Source organism: Musa acuminata, chromosome BXJ3-4, assembly GCF_036884655.1.
Source record: "Musa acuminata AAA Group cultivar baxijiao chromosome BXJ3-4, Cavendish_Baxijiao_AAA, whole genome shotgun sequence".
NCBI lineage: Eukaryota > Viridiplantae > Streptophyta > Magnoliopsida > Zingiberales > Musaceae > Musa > Musa acuminata.
The window spans coordinates 11480844-11494797 of record NC_088352.1 but is presented as its reverse complement, the minus strand read 5'-3'; the positions used below and the strand labels follow the sequence as shown (position 1 = coordinate 11494797).

Here is a 13954-nt window from a genome sequence, read left to right as displayed (position 1 = left end):
CTATATGTTCTTGATCAAGTAAATCCTTAGCCAAGGTCATTCAGATTGAGAGAGAATGAGTTCTCTAGGAGAATCCAATTAGAGCGAGACCCGAGTAAATTTCGTATGGGCTTGACAGCACCATGTTAAATATATGGTCTCTATGATATTAGATGGATAAGAGATTATAGATAGACAATAACTAAGGACAAATATGTTCAATGAATTGTATTCTCATATATCGTCTGAGAACTATGGTGTAGTGGCCTAGTACATCCGTAGTCGATGAGTTAAGTGAATTATTAAGAAGATAATAATTCACTAAGTTAGTATAACTCATAGCCAACTCGATATTACACTTAGAGGGTCACACACATATAGTAGGTGTTACGATAAGTAAAGCTTCGGATTTGAGATATCCATTGAAGCCCTTATCTTATTGGATATATAGTAAACTCCTGAATTATTAGATCTTTTGGGTGAGACCTAATAAGAGTAAATAGAGATTATTGGATTTAGATCCACTAATCCAAAAGGCTTGGGTGATTAGATAGAGATCCAGTATCCAATAGGGTAGGATTCATTATAGTTAAAAGATAGGACCTCTGTAAATACAGGGGCCAAAAGATGGCATAGGCTAGTCTTCTCTTGGTCGCCCCTCCTATTCTCCTCCCTCTCCTTTCTCCTTCAGTCGATAGCCCTAGTTTGGTGGATAGTAAGAAAGGTCGATCCCTTCTTGATCACAGTGTAGGCCTTGTGGTGTGTGTAGAGAGAAATATTGTACTACAATTTGAGGAGTATTGTCACCACATCTATCATGTGGATCATTGATATAGAGGTGGATCGTTGACCTCCTTCATTATCTTCTATACATTTATGATTTTTTAGGGATATACAATCTCCCTAGGTAACATATCTCGAATGATACACATAGTTTTTAGTTTTATGATTTTTTAGTGCACCAATCGTTGTATAATGATAATATATTTTTCTTGAAAAATCTGGATTTTTATTTTTTGTTCTTTGGTCGGCTGTGCATGTGATGTCCTGTCTAGATTTCCAAATAGCTACATGAGTTGGATTACGCTTGGCTACATGTATTAGGTCATACCTTACCATATAGGCTGGCTACAACCCGAGCACATGGGCTAGGTCATACCTAGTCTCATGGATTAAGCTGTACCTGGCCACATGGGCTGGATTGTACATAACCACATGGGTTAGGCCGACCAGGTGTGACAAATCAACCTGACTCGAGTAAACCCCAATTAGACTCATCTTTATCAACTTAGATTTTAATATTTTAAAATATTAAAGAATAACTCAAATCCATGAATTAAAGAATTTAAATTTATGATGTTAAAATTAAAACTAATTAAATTATAAAAATAATACATAATTCTTGAAACATAGATATATCTAATTAAATAAATTAGAACTTTCTGTTAATCCAAAAATAAGTTAATAGTTAAATTAATATTAAAATTCACTTGAGCTTAAGAGATAAATATAAATCAAATAATCATTCTAACAATAAATTAATTATCATTATTTATTAATAATAAAATTTTATAAAAAAATAAAATTAGAACATTATTATATATCATAAAATTTTAACAATCGCAATTTGGAGATTTCAAAACATAACAATCCCTTTATATAGAAAAAGATTAGATCTCCTCGTAAGTAATAATTTAATTTATTTATTTATTTATTTTATTTTCATAGATAAAATGAGAAATATAATATTTATTTTTATGATTTATATTACAAAAAATAGAATATAAACTATTTACTTCCTAAAAATCATATCACTCATTAAGAAATAAATCAATTAATAATTTAATTTATTAGTATAATTCCTAACTTGTTCACATGATTAAGAAAATTAAATTTAATCATTTTCTTAACTATAATACATAAACATTGAGGTAAATAATAAATTAATAAATTATTTATAATAATTAATTTATGTTAAGGGCAGAATTAATGGTGATTATATTATGTCTTTTTAATTATCATTGATCATAAATTATTATAATAATATTATTTTTTTAAATTTATAATTAATTTGATTGAGATTAGGAGTCTATTTAGATTATTAATAGTATTTTTGAGTAGATCATATAATGTTTTTATTATGATGACCAAAATATTATAATAGTTGAAAATATTATAAAAAGTAGAAAATTTTTGAATGACAGTTTAAGTATTTTTTAAAATTAATCAGAGACAATTTAAACATATTAAAATATATGAGTATTTTATAAGAAATACGATATGAAATGAATGCGGAGAATGTGAAAATGACATAATATTGGAGATTGGTAATGTATAATTAATTTCATGTGGAAGGGCACGTGAGAAAATCGTGAACGTGGGTCCCGCAGCGACCCGAACCGGAGTGCTCTCATCGTTTGGGCCTCTGCTCTCGTGCTTCCATGGCGTCCTTCGCCATCTCCCCTTTCATCCCTTCCTCGGCTCCTCGCCTGCTGCCGTCGAACTCTTTCCATTCCTTTTCCCTGCCTCTCCTCTCACATCGCCGCCTTCGCTCTCCGGCCCGAGCCTCCGAGAGGTTGTCGTCCTACCATAAGGTACTCGAATCTTCTCTATCTAAGCCATAAGAGGCTGCTCGAATCTTCTCCAAGAGGCCATAAATTAACTTTAGTAATCGTAAAATTGGAATTTTGGCCCACAGGAGAAGGTAGCGGTGGTCCTGGACCCTGGAGCCTGGGTTGGCGATATTGGCGGCGAAGAGAGTGGCGGGGAGGATGACGATTACAATGAGGAGGACGAGGAGGAACAAGACCAGAGTTTGGATCTCATCGTAGGTTTTCTTTATAGCGTTTTCAGAAAGATCTCTCGGTCGATGCGGAAGGCCGCTCGGTCGGTGCTACCGCCGTTCATTCCCTCGAAATTGGTACGTTCTTCACCTTTGATTCATTGATTTGTTTTCCTTTTTTATGTTGGGATGAAGCGAAGTTCGTGCTTTGATGATTACGAGGTGCTTTTGGCTGACCATTTGTGGTGGGATTTTGGAATAGGTGGGGTTCTCGGTCAATGGGGTTTTGATACTGGCCTTCCTGTGGATTCTTAAGGCATTTCTTGAGGTAATTCTATTTCTTTGCTTCCCTCTGTATGTTCTTGTACTTCTCGTGGCTCTTGTTCAAAGGGCGCCTTCTTACCCTGTTTTGAGGAGGCTGAATGATTCTCGGTCATGATTGATTATTTGGTGATTCTACTTATCAAATCAAGATAATGATTGCAATATTCTTAAATGTAGCTTGGTATATGAACAAGCTTATTGGAAGATGAATTTGCGTATTTAAGCTAAAATATATAATTGGTAGCAGATATTAGCTTTCGCGATTTAGTTATCCGTCCTTCTTTAGTTGCTGTGGTTGGATCACCTTCAGGAGGAAAGGATTCTTTGTTTTCTGTGCATCTCACTGGTGGGTTTAAACAAGAATTTCAATAATTTTGTTGCTGCCATTATTAGCACATCGGAGAGGGAGGACATAATTAGTATATGGAATTATGATTGCTTCAATCTTTCCTCAAGGAAACCCAATGGCAACTAGGAGAGTGTAAGAAAATCAATCTACTATTCCTGTATTACGAGCACAATGGTTAGTTTACAACCACTGAAAATTGTCATTCATACATTTGGTGTCGGTATTAGGAGAGTAAGAAGTCTCTCACAGACTTGTATCTTGCTCTTTTATGTTTCATCCAGGTGTTATTCTTGAATATGGAAATACTATATGATTATTCCTCTCAAAAGATAAACATTGATGGGAAATATCGGTTGTCCATTAATTAAGACAGGAAGTCCTTTAAACATAACACTTGACCAATCCATTTATACATGTTGAACACATCCAATGCATCTCTGGCTTCACATTCCCTCTGTTATATCTGAAAGCAAAGACGTTTCAAACATATAGTTCCTTTCGATTGTTTCTTGAACTTAAATCCAATTTTTAAACCCTTTGTGTTTCTAAAAGAGTCCTTAACCTGTGATCTATAAATAGAGCACTTATGCAAGTCATGTTCTATGCCCTCGTGGCACATATGATGTGTTCTTCTTTTGCTTCGTTTGAAGTATGTAAAGAAATTTTGTTTTTTCACCACCACTGCATTTGTACCGAGCACCTATTGTCTCTTTTAATAAATTCTTCAGAATCATTTTCTCCGTGTGGAAATTTTGCATTCGCTTGAGATAGGTGTCACCGCCTGCGCAAATCTCTAGTCGATAAATCATGGTATTGTAAGTTTCTTTTCTGGAATGAGCATGATGACATGTTTAGGATGTGGTTTGCCCGCTAACCTGCAAAAATGTTCCTTTTCTCTAGGTTGTAGACTGTACTATGGTATTCATTTCTTGGTTCTAGATTATCGGGTACTCGAGTTGATGCAAGCACTGATCTTCATTTTCTATCTGGTCTTTTGCTTCTGTTTACTCTGAATTTCTATTTAAAATCTTTTAGGAAAATTCCGATACAAATCTTGTGTACTCTGTCAATAATGGGCTTTTTAGGGTATTTGTTACAAGTTCAGTTAATATATTGCAGCCTATTTTTGCTTTTTCAAAATGATAAATTATTTCTATGCTTTTATACTAGAGAATAGATTGTTTCTAATAGTTCAGGGCATTTTACTGCTAGAAGAGGTAGAAGAAAAATTCTCTTCTTTTTGCAAGGTGTTGTACTTTGGTCTTTGTTCTCTTAAGAATAGTCCTCGTCTTATTCCGCTTGGGTTTGATATCCTTATACTTGGCTAGACCTTGATATCTTGGTCTCCCTGATATTAGGAGACAGACAGAACAGAGAACCGGAAGTTGGCTATAAGGGACTACTTGACGTTGTCATTTCATTCCCATTTTTCCTTAGCTAATGCAGGTGACTTAATGATGCTTATATTAGCTAGACCTACTTTACGATTAGTCAATATGGATCCAGGAAAGCGATTAGTTAGACCGGATTACAAACCCAATATGACATGCAGTGGATGTAAGAGCTCAAAAGTAAATGGAAGAAGAAAGGATGAGGGAGAGTGATAATATGTATAGAAACCAATCAAGTGGCCACCTCCGAATTGTGTTAATATTAGGCTTTTTAGGACATCTCTAGGTACATAGGATACTTATAATCTGGATACTGTTAAAACTCAGCCGATGCTCTCCGTATGTAGAAGAATCACAACACCGCCGTCATAAAACCTCCATCCAGATTGAGAACTTGACAGATGCATATTTACATAACATGCTTGGCTTATGTGAAGGAAAATATACAGACGGATATTCTCCGGCCCACCTCTTGCCTCAGAAGAAGGATTCTATTTATTCCTCTGCATCACGTCTAACGCAACCAAACAAGAACCTGTTCTATGCTTAGCTCGTGTACAAATTGTTTCATTTGGCTTTCTGTGTTTCGCTTAACCATCTTGATTCGATCTCTTGTCCAACCGCAGGTTGTCTGCACGCTAGGCAGCATGGTGTTCGTTAGCATGCTGCTTGTCCGGGGGATATGGTCCTTTGTGACTTACACGATGGAAAACCAATACAACTATGCAAGCAGGAATGACGAAGAGGGCAGCAGATGGAGTGGTGTCGGTGCTGCTTGATTCATGGTCCTCCTCATTTTATGAGGAAGCACTGAGACCTCAAGTCTGTACATATCTTGGTGTCATTTGGGGAGGACTAATTTCTATGATGCTTTTTAACTTGCCACACCAGAATTATAAACCAGATTCAAGCCCATTGACAATGTCAAAACTCGACTACCCAAGCCGGCCGGCATTCTTGTGTTGTTGTTGCACAAGTTCCATTCACAACAGGAATGTATAGTGTTACAGCAGCAGCAGCAACAGGATTCATCACTCCAAAGCTGCAGCAAAAGAGACAAGCCAACAGATGAAACCTGGAAGCACCGACGCCTCCCAGGCTCCACACGAAACTTGAAGGCTGCTGCTTTTCCAAGTTTCATATTGTGTTAATGTGCAAGCGTGGCTGCCACCAACCTTCCTCCCTCTTGCCTCGACTTCAAGGGGAGGAAGATGAGCCAGAGGCGGCTCCCACCTCACATGCATGCCCTCTCTGATGCGCGCACCGAGCAAACATGAGTTGGGAGCCGTATTTGCCGCAACTTTTTTGGCTGGCTGCTCCCCAAAGGATCAGTGAAGATTATTGGACAAAATGCATGGTCCTTCAAATCTTATTTTCTTTACATTTAATGAATTTTTGTATTCTTTCTTCATCTTCCTGATGGCTTTCTCTTCACAGAGGAAACCATACGAGACGGAAGTCTCGCTCGCCGTGGCTTCGCCCTGCTACCGTACTTCGTTCGACTCCGCCATCGTCTTTTTCCTCTCTACAGTATAATTAATGATCAGAGTTCGACGTGTGTGACATTGCAAGTAAGCTAAAAAACGAATTATTTCTTAGTCTAATAGAAAATGATTCAAATAAAATAATATATAGTTCACGTTGACGTTTCTACCCTACCACCAAGTCACATTGCAGTTCAAACAAAGCTGCCTCTCGCACCAGTTTGTACGACCAGAATGTCTTTTTCCACATGATCTGCCCCACTCTAATTTTGTAAACAGGTGAATAAGTCATCCGATTGGTGCGACCTTTTCTGCCATGAATTCACCTAATCCGATATATAACGAGTTGCAGTCACATCATGCACCCTTTTACGTGGACCAAATGTCATGTCACCTTCGCCAGGTAGCCATTTAGAAATGGGCAGCATCATCTGCACAATTCACTTTGTTCCAGGCGTCACTGCCCATGCCTTCTCAGGTTTTGACCGTGTTCTTTGACAAACGTTGCACAATTCAATTATTGCCCGAGTGATCTATAAAGGTGTCCAAAGCTTGGTTTATGATATATCTATGAAAAGCTCTTACTGTTAACTACTTAGTTTAGTGTCCTTTCCGTAGATATGACAAAAGCAAGAATCTGGAACTCGTATCTCGGGGTAGAGAAGAAGTTCGGAGAGTATACGAGAGTTTGTAGATTAGAATGACGCTTTATCGATCAAAGAGCCCACGACATGAGTTCCAACACTAATCATCTTCTCACGCTCTCTGCGGGCTTCAATTCTTGGTTTAGACCGACGGCCTCCACCGCTCCTTCGCAGCGACAACCATCAACATGATTTGACGTGGGACAAGAAGAGCCCTCTCACTTGCGTCCCTCTCTCTCTCTCGGCCGCTGGTTCGTAGCTACATCCATCAACATGATTTGACGTGGGACAAGAAGAGCCCTCTCCCCCTCCCCCGTCCCCCCACACCCCTTCTCTCTCTCTCTCCTTCTTGGTTTTCCCCACCATCCTGAGACCCAATTCCTTCCGCACCTCTCCGACTGTTTCAGTAAAGGTCTGTCGGAGAATCAACTGTAGGCCTCTCTCGCCTCAGGTTCGATCATTAGGCTTCCATCAAATCAAACTCTGGAAAGCTGAACTTTTCGGGTTAAAGATGGAGGAACTTTACCAAGTCGAAGACTACCAGAGAGAGTCTACGGGGCTCATCCAAACATCCTCTCCATCTTTAGCTGCGTCCGCTACGACAAGCAAAGTATTAACAGTAGCAGCAGTAGCTGCACCTCCTGCTTTTTTCCATGGAAAAGCACACTGTTGGGCGGATCCTCTTTCCTTCACCACCACCCACTACCATCCCCTGCACCCTGAAACCTCATCCTCCTCATCACCTCAAGATGCATTTCAAAGAAGAGCAGCTGCCTCTTCAAGTGACATAGATACCATCAAGGCTAGCATCATTTCACACCCTCAGTACTCCAGCCTTCTCTCTGCCTACGTCAATTGCCAAAAGGTAAATTAACCCTATCAGCTCCACTGAAACTACACCTGTATCTCGCCACGCAACCTGTGCTAGTAATAATCTCATGTGTTGGCAGATAGGAGCTCCACCAGCTGTGGCAGACCGGCTATCAGCAACCGCTGGAGAGCTCGAGGCAAGGCAGCGAGCGGCGTTGAGCAGCAGCCATCCCTTGACTGATCCTGATCTTGATCGATTCATGGTCATATATAAGATCCTTCGTCTATACGCGGGACATATTGATAGTTAAGCTTGTTTTCCTCCATTGATCGTTGTTTTGAGTTCTCTACCATCGGAATTATGATAGGAAGCTTACTGCCAAGTGCTTGTGAAGTACAAGGAAGAGCTAACGAGGCCAGTGGAGGAGGCCAAGGAGTTCCTCAGAAGGGCCGAATCCCAGCTCAACTCCATCACCGACGGTTCCCTTCATCTTCTTTCCTCTGGTAACTTATTCCCCAGGCTAGCAGTACTAGTTTGCTTTCATTACCATCGATATAGTCTGTTCTCTAGATTAAATTGTTCTACGGTAGTAGCCATACATACACATCTATAGCCAGCAATAGAATAACATAGGCAACAATGTGTAAGACGGATTCATATGGCCTTGTCACGAGGATACAGTAGTAGTAATCGCATAATCATCTTTGGAAATTAAGCTAGAAATTTTAGGACTGTTAGGTGCATATCTTAGGGTTCCTAAGACGACACTGCTTCCTGCCTGAACAATAAGCGTTGCATCATTATTGCTTTCAACTTTTCTTTGGAATTGGAGAATTGCATGAATGAAAAAGATCCACGAAAGCTTGACCAATTACTCATTACGAACACATGTGAAATGATAAACTCTGTTTCATCCATCAGTCAAACTTGTACATGGTTTGATGATAAATAAGAAGACACTGAAGTCATCAAAAATGAAGCTCACAGCATCCGACGCACTTCATGCCAATTTATTGCCATGTTTTACATCCATCCAACATCGCCAGCTTTTGCTACTAATTCCACTATAATTCCAAGGGTACCTTGTGTGTGAGGTGGCACCACAGCACACCTATGTGAAGCACATGGCCTCCATCTTTATTCTCTTGTTCGCATGAGTCATATATATATATATATATATATATATATATATATATACACACTCTTTCTGATGGCCAGAGATGTACGATCACCAAACATTTGTTAGTCTTGCAGACACGTAAAACAAATTCTTTGTAGAGAGAGAAAGAGCGAGTCATATGCTCGCTGGGACTATTTCTTTGGGAACATCTTGGTGCGCTCATCTATGCAGGTGAAGCATGTACGCTTTGTTAGTCGCCCGTGTGCTCCACGTACTGGCCGTGGGAGATGTTGCTTTCAACTCCTCCATGCATGGCCTTTCACCTTGAGAGATCGCGTGTGCCCATCAAGGGCACATTTTGGTTTGCTGAGATTTTGAAGAATTTAGGTCCGAGTCAAATTTATTAGAAATAAATATCTGTGAGACCAAAAAGATAACTAAGAATCATTGTTACCTATACTAAGCATGACTTTTAACCTCCTAATAAACTTCAAATTTTAGACTGAATAGATGTCAAATTTAACTGAAATATGATCGTTAGATATGTTTCTTATTATTTTTATCACTTATCTGATTGTTATGTGCACAATAATTTCCTGCAATCTCATATTTGGTGTCAATATATATATATATATATATATATATATATATATATATATATATATATATATATATATCTTTCACATAAAGAGATGAAAAAAACAAAAAACAAAAACTGTGATGTTTATCGCTTCCACGGATTCAGGATATGTTTCCCCAACACGATGGGATAGATTAGTAGAGCTCACATAAACATCCAGCTTATAAGTCGTACAGCTTTCTCTTGTGATGCAGATGAGAACAGCGGAGGTTGTTCCTCGGCAGAGGATCAAGAAGCAGGTGGAAGCAAGACTCGACTTCCTAAGATCGACCAGTGCGGCGAGGAAGTAGAGTTAAAGAACTTCCTCCTGAAGAGGTATAGTGGGCACATGAGCAGCCTCAGGCAAGAGCTGTCCAAAAAGAAGAAGAAGAAAGGAAAGCTCCCCAAAGAAGCCATCGAGAAGCTACTCAGCTGGTGGGAGCTGCACTACAAATGGCCATACCCATCAGTACGTCTTACCGACTCGCAACCCTTCTCGCAACGGCCATAACTCAAAAAGTCTCAAACCCTAATGCCTGTGCCCGAAACATGCGCAGGAATCGGAGAAGAGAGCGTTGGCAGAATCGACAGGACTTGACCAGAAGCAGATCAGTAACTGGTTCATAAACCAGAGAAAGCGACACTGGAAGCCAGCCAAAGACGAGCAGTTCATCATGACGGATGGCTACGATCCATCGAATGCTGCTGTTCTTCATGCGGATGGAGGCTTCATGAGTGACGCCCGATGTCACGCAGGACAATGATGGACCCTGACAGTCTTGGAACTGCTTGATTCGTGGAAAACCATACGCAGGCCGATATGGGTTAATGGTTCTTCGGCCTGATGATGAAGGTTTAACTGGGCTGGATTTGATTCAAAGTATCATCTTGGGCTCTATCATTTGACGAAAGCACAGCTATCTGTAATCATCAGTCCAGTGTTTGGAAAGGAACCGATAAAAGAAGTGCTTTAAATACGAAGAATACCAAAGAACTATTACAACGACGACATTTTACTACCCATGGTGGCAGATCATTGCTTCCCTAAGAATAGTTTGACTGTCCTTATATGTCCCCAGGAGACGGTCAACGACAACCATCAAAGATCGTTGAAGTAAATGTTTGGTGGTGATCTGTTGAATTTTAGGAGATCGACGCGGAGTCAGAAATTTCAGCAGACATCGGCAACGACAACCATCATAAATTGTTGAAGCTTTAGGTTGGTGGTGGTGGCGATGGGTTGAATAGTAGGAGATCCAGACGAAGAAAGAGAGCTGGTATCTGCAGATATGGCAGAATAAAAACGCTTCAGGTTGGTGGTGGTGGCGATGGCAGAATAAATAAGCTTCAGTGAATGAATCCAAATTGCTACACGGCAAGAGAAGCTCGACGACTGGCCGAAGCAGTGAAGTCATGCAGCTTCCGTTTCCCTCTTGCTGGCGAGAAATCTACTCATACCGCGCGGTAGGAGTACGAAGGCTTCTTTTCCTTTGTGTACGTGCACAGGTTTCCTGCAGGCCAACTATAGGTGTTGACGATGGTTATATATGCATCGAAAGGCTAATTAAGAATCAGGGCTTGTTATCAGACATAGATGAAGAAGCATATCATCAATCTGACAGGTAGAGAGTTTGGTAAGACGGGCATAGACAAGTATGTAAGCTCTACGCATTAGAGATGTCATCGGTTGTTTACCTAAACAATAAAGCATCCATTGGAGCAGAAGGAGCTGAAAGGTTGAGTACAAATAGTGCTTGGTCAATTCTCCACCAAGTTTTCTGAATCAGATCCATGATGTTATAAGTTTAAAGATCGGTAATATAATTCTCACAGGTATGTTTGATGTTTAAGAGTCTCATGGCTGGGTAGCTATTGGAAATAGCACAACAAGTGTGTGTATATGTCAAGGACATCTGAGTTTGCCACGGAGCAAATGGAGAAATGTTTGCTTCCATGGCTTGCTGAATCAAAAACAAGGACAACATGGCTATTGCTTGGACTAAAACTAAAACCCAATCAAGAGCCTCACCGATCACTACACAACTTCCTCTTTACCGGTCTCTACTTTGTGCTGGATCTTCCGTGAACTGGTGCGATCGCGACGCCCATCTCTTTCTTCCACTGAAGCAATACCATGCAGGTTGGAGTCCCTGGGTTCTCGTGGAAGTACCCGCTTGTTCCCACCTTGGATGGTGCTCCCCTCCGGTTCCTCTGTTTGGGCAGTTCGATGTGGCTCGCTGTCGACGATCACTGCATTCTCTGTCTCGGACTTCTTTTTCCATGGAAGTTGATCTTGAAGTGGATGCGAATTGGTTGGATGCCGTAGAGCCATAACATCCATCGTGGTTTGGTTTTTCGGAGTCTCTGCAGTATGATTCTTCCGGACATCGGTTTGTTTCTTCGACGAATATGTTGATCCCAACTCCAATTCTGTTCGATCATCGGATCCATTTGCTGAATGCGTCTGCGGTTTTGTCTCATTGAATATGCGATCTGCAGTTTCTAATTCGGTTTGGTCATCCACGCCATCATCAGCTTCACCGGTTGTGCTTGTGGTCACCTTAACGTCAGGCACAGTCGAGTTGTCCTCACGAGCCACACTCGAATGAGTTCCTTTGGATGAATCAAACAGTCCAATTCCAGATTCAGGTTCTCTAACCGGAACAAAATGATCAACAGCGCTAGAAGCATCATCAGCTGTGAAGCTTCTTTCCCGTGCCTCCTGAGTTAGTTCTTCGTGTTCTACGTGTTGACTGTCACTGTGGATTACCTCACTGGCCGCGTCATCGGCTTTAAAGCTTTTTTCTCGAGCCTCATGAGACTGCTCTTCGTGTTCTTGATCCTCTAACGCACCCGTTTTCTTTTCATCTTTGTCTACTCCGTGAGCGGTATGCTCCTTGTGCTCAGCCTCCTCAGCTGGATGCTCATCATGCTTGACATCTCGGTCCAAGGCCTCTTTCGCTCTGGTATCAGGCACAGAATCCGCCTCGACTGTGCGTGGGAGGAGGTCCTTCCTGCCAAAGCTAGCGATCTCAGACCGCGCCTCGTCAGCTCCGAACCTTTCCTCGTAGGCCTTCCTCCGATCATGGGAGTGCTTCATCTGGTAAAGCAACCAGACACAAACAGCAACCAACATGCTTATCTGGAGAGCATTCTTCGCCTTGAATCCCCCTTTTGCTCTGTGGTTCCTACTGGATACCTGCCTCAGCATGTTGGCTTTCCTATGTAACCAAGCACTCGTCTTCTCCACCGGTCCTAATAGTATTTCTCTTCTCCTATTTAGCAACTCTGTTCCTCTGCAAGACAAAGACACCTAAAACCAGTGTCTGATTTTAATGCATGGTTATTTGGTATTTTTCCAAGATAACAAACAATAATATCGCCCCAAGTTCACAGCATCCAGAGAGAATAAAGCTACGAAGTTGATGATTTGTGATGTCTTGTTAGCCCAAAAGCTGATGATCATACAAGTTATGCGACAGGAGAGGGAAGGGGAAACAACATGCAACTATTGTATAAGATGAAGAGGAAACAATCCACATATATCAAAATCCAAGCTCCACCAAAGACGAACAGATGAAAAAGTAAAAGCAGGCGCACAAAAAGAACAAGAGATTAAAAGAAAGAAAAGTTTAGCCATCAATCAAATGGAGAAACATAAGAACGGCATACCTAAAAGAGTTCTTGCTGTTTCCTCAGTGCTGGCTCATGGAGGAGGGAAAAGGAGAGAGAGAGAGAGAGAGAGAGGGAGAACAGTACAGAGGTGATTTTAATGAGGCCTTCCGTGGTCAAAGTCTGGAAGCTACATCCATGAAAGCAACCACGGTGCAGTAACAATCTTCACCTAAGAACTTGGTGAGAGATGTGAGATCAGACGTGTGTGACAGGAAGGGACTCTTGAGCAAAATTTTCCATTGGTCCTGCATTTATGTATCAGCCAATACTATCAGATGTTCCTTGTTGGACGGCATCACGGTCCATTATTGCTGACTAAAAGCGACCCGAATTCATCTTCTGCAATTGTTCTCTTAATGATTTTTTCTTTTCTTTTCTTTTCTTTTGTCAATGTACTCAAATCTCCTTCCACTTTGTACTGTGTCACAGTATTTGTCTTGTATTGATAAAAATATTATGATTGGATCTATTTGGATTGGGAAAGTAACGGGAAAAAAAGGGAAGAAATTTTAAAAATGAGGATTCTTACTGAAACAACTCAAATATATATATATATATATATATATATATATATATATATATATATTACAAGAATTTACTATATATATATATATATATATATATATTATCGCGAAATTGGTCACGGTCAACCCACGTGGTAGTTATGGGATTAGGCACCACCAGCAGATGCTGCATTTACTATTTATGAAGAAAGGCAAATAACTATACAGTAAACAAAAGTCGCAATGTGCCAATTACATAAACTCAACTATATG

General features: G+C 40.4%; 3 protein-coding genes across 5 annotated transcripts; 2 read left to right on the top strand and 1 right to left on the bottom strand.

The window, feature by feature from the left end:
- The first annotated feature begins 2357 nt into the window (after window positions 1–2357).
- LOC135636019 (protein SHORT HYPOCOTYL IN WHITE LIGHT 1-like) lies at window positions 2358–5768 on the top strand. The gene is made up of 4 exons (XM_065147534.1): window positions 2358–2573; window positions 2678–2899; window positions 3024–3089; window positions 5452–5768. Exons 1-4 carry the CDS (start codon window positions 2421–2423, stop codon window positions 5602–5604), a joined length of 594 nt encoding a protein of 197 aa, XP_065003606.1. The 5' UTR covers window positions 2358–2420; the 3' UTR covers window positions 5605–5768.
- A 1152-nt stretch (window positions 5769–6920) lies between these two features.
- On the top strand, window positions 6921–10509 carry LOC135634865 (homeobox protein knotted-1-like 6). Of its 2 annotated transcripts, none has more exons than XM_065145541.1 (5): window positions 6921–7818; window positions 7904–8026; window positions 8132–8267; window positions 9719–9972; window positions 10061–10509. In XM_065145541.1, the coding sequence occupies exons 1-5, from the start codon at window positions 7465–7467 to the stop codon at window positions 10265–10267; spliced, it is 1074 nt and encodes a 357-aa protein (XP_065001613.1). In that variant the 5' UTR covers window positions 6921–7464; the 3' UTR covers window positions 10268–10509. The 2 variants fall into 2 exon arrangements, with proteins under 2 accessions (XP_065001613.1, XP_065001612.1); XM_065145540.1 differs by having other exon boundaries at window positions 6923–7818; window positions 9701–9972.
- An 864-nt stretch (window positions 10510–11373) lies between these two features.
- On the bottom strand, window positions 11374–13332 carry LOC135634864 (uncharacterized). 2 transcript variants are annotated; one of them, XM_065145538.1, is made up of 2 exons: window positions 13176–13332; window positions 11374–12816 (listed from the first exon to the last, which is right to left on the bottom strand). In XM_065145538.1, exon 2 carries the CDS (start codon window positions 12712–12714, stop codon window positions 11539–11541), a length of 1176 nt encoding a protein of 391 aa, XP_065001610.1. In that variant the 5' UTR covers window positions 12715–12816; window positions 13176–13332; the 3' UTR covers window positions 11374–11538. The 2 variants fall into 2 exon arrangements, with proteins under 2 accessions (XP_065001610.1, XP_065001611.1); XM_065145539.1 differs by having other exon boundaries at window positions 11374–12799; window positions 13176–13235.
- Between the last annotated feature and the right edge of the window lie 622 nt (window positions 13333–13954).

What these genes read in the sequence shown, in the direction of transcription:
- LOC135636019 (XM_065147534.1), top strand. Translation starts at nt 2,421, where the DNA reads ATGGCGTCCTTCGCCATCTCCCCTTTCATCCCTTCCTCGGCTCCTCGC. An exon ending in GGTTGTCGTCCTACCATAAG is followed by an intron (nt 2,574 to 2,677) that starts GTACTCGAATCT and finishes TTTGGCCCACAG; the next exon opens with GAGAAGGTAGCGGTGGTCCT. An exon ending in CGTTCATTCCCTCGAAATTG is followed by an intron (nt 2,900 to 3,023) that starts GTACGTTCTTCA and finishes ATTTTGGAATAG; the next exon opens with GTGGGGTTCTCGGTCAATGG.
- LOC135634864 (XM_065145538.1), bottom strand. Translation starts at nt 12,714, where the DNA reads ATGCTGAGGCAGGTATCCAGTAGGAACCACAGAGCAAAAGGGGGATTC.
- LOC135634865 (XM_065145540.1), top strand. Translation starts at nt 7,465, where the DNA reads ATGGAGGAACTTTACCAAGTCGAAGACTACCAGAGAGAGTCTACGGGG. An exon ending in CCTACGTCAATTGCCAAAAG is followed by an intron (nt 7,819 to 7,903) that starts GTAAATTAACCC and finishes ATGTGTTGGCAG; the next exon opens with ATAGGAGCTCCACCAGCTGT. An exon ending in CTGATCTTGATCGATTCATG is followed by an intron (nt 8,027 to 8,131) that starts GTCATATATAAG and finishes GAATTATGATAG; the next exon opens with GAAGCTTACTGCCAAGTGCT.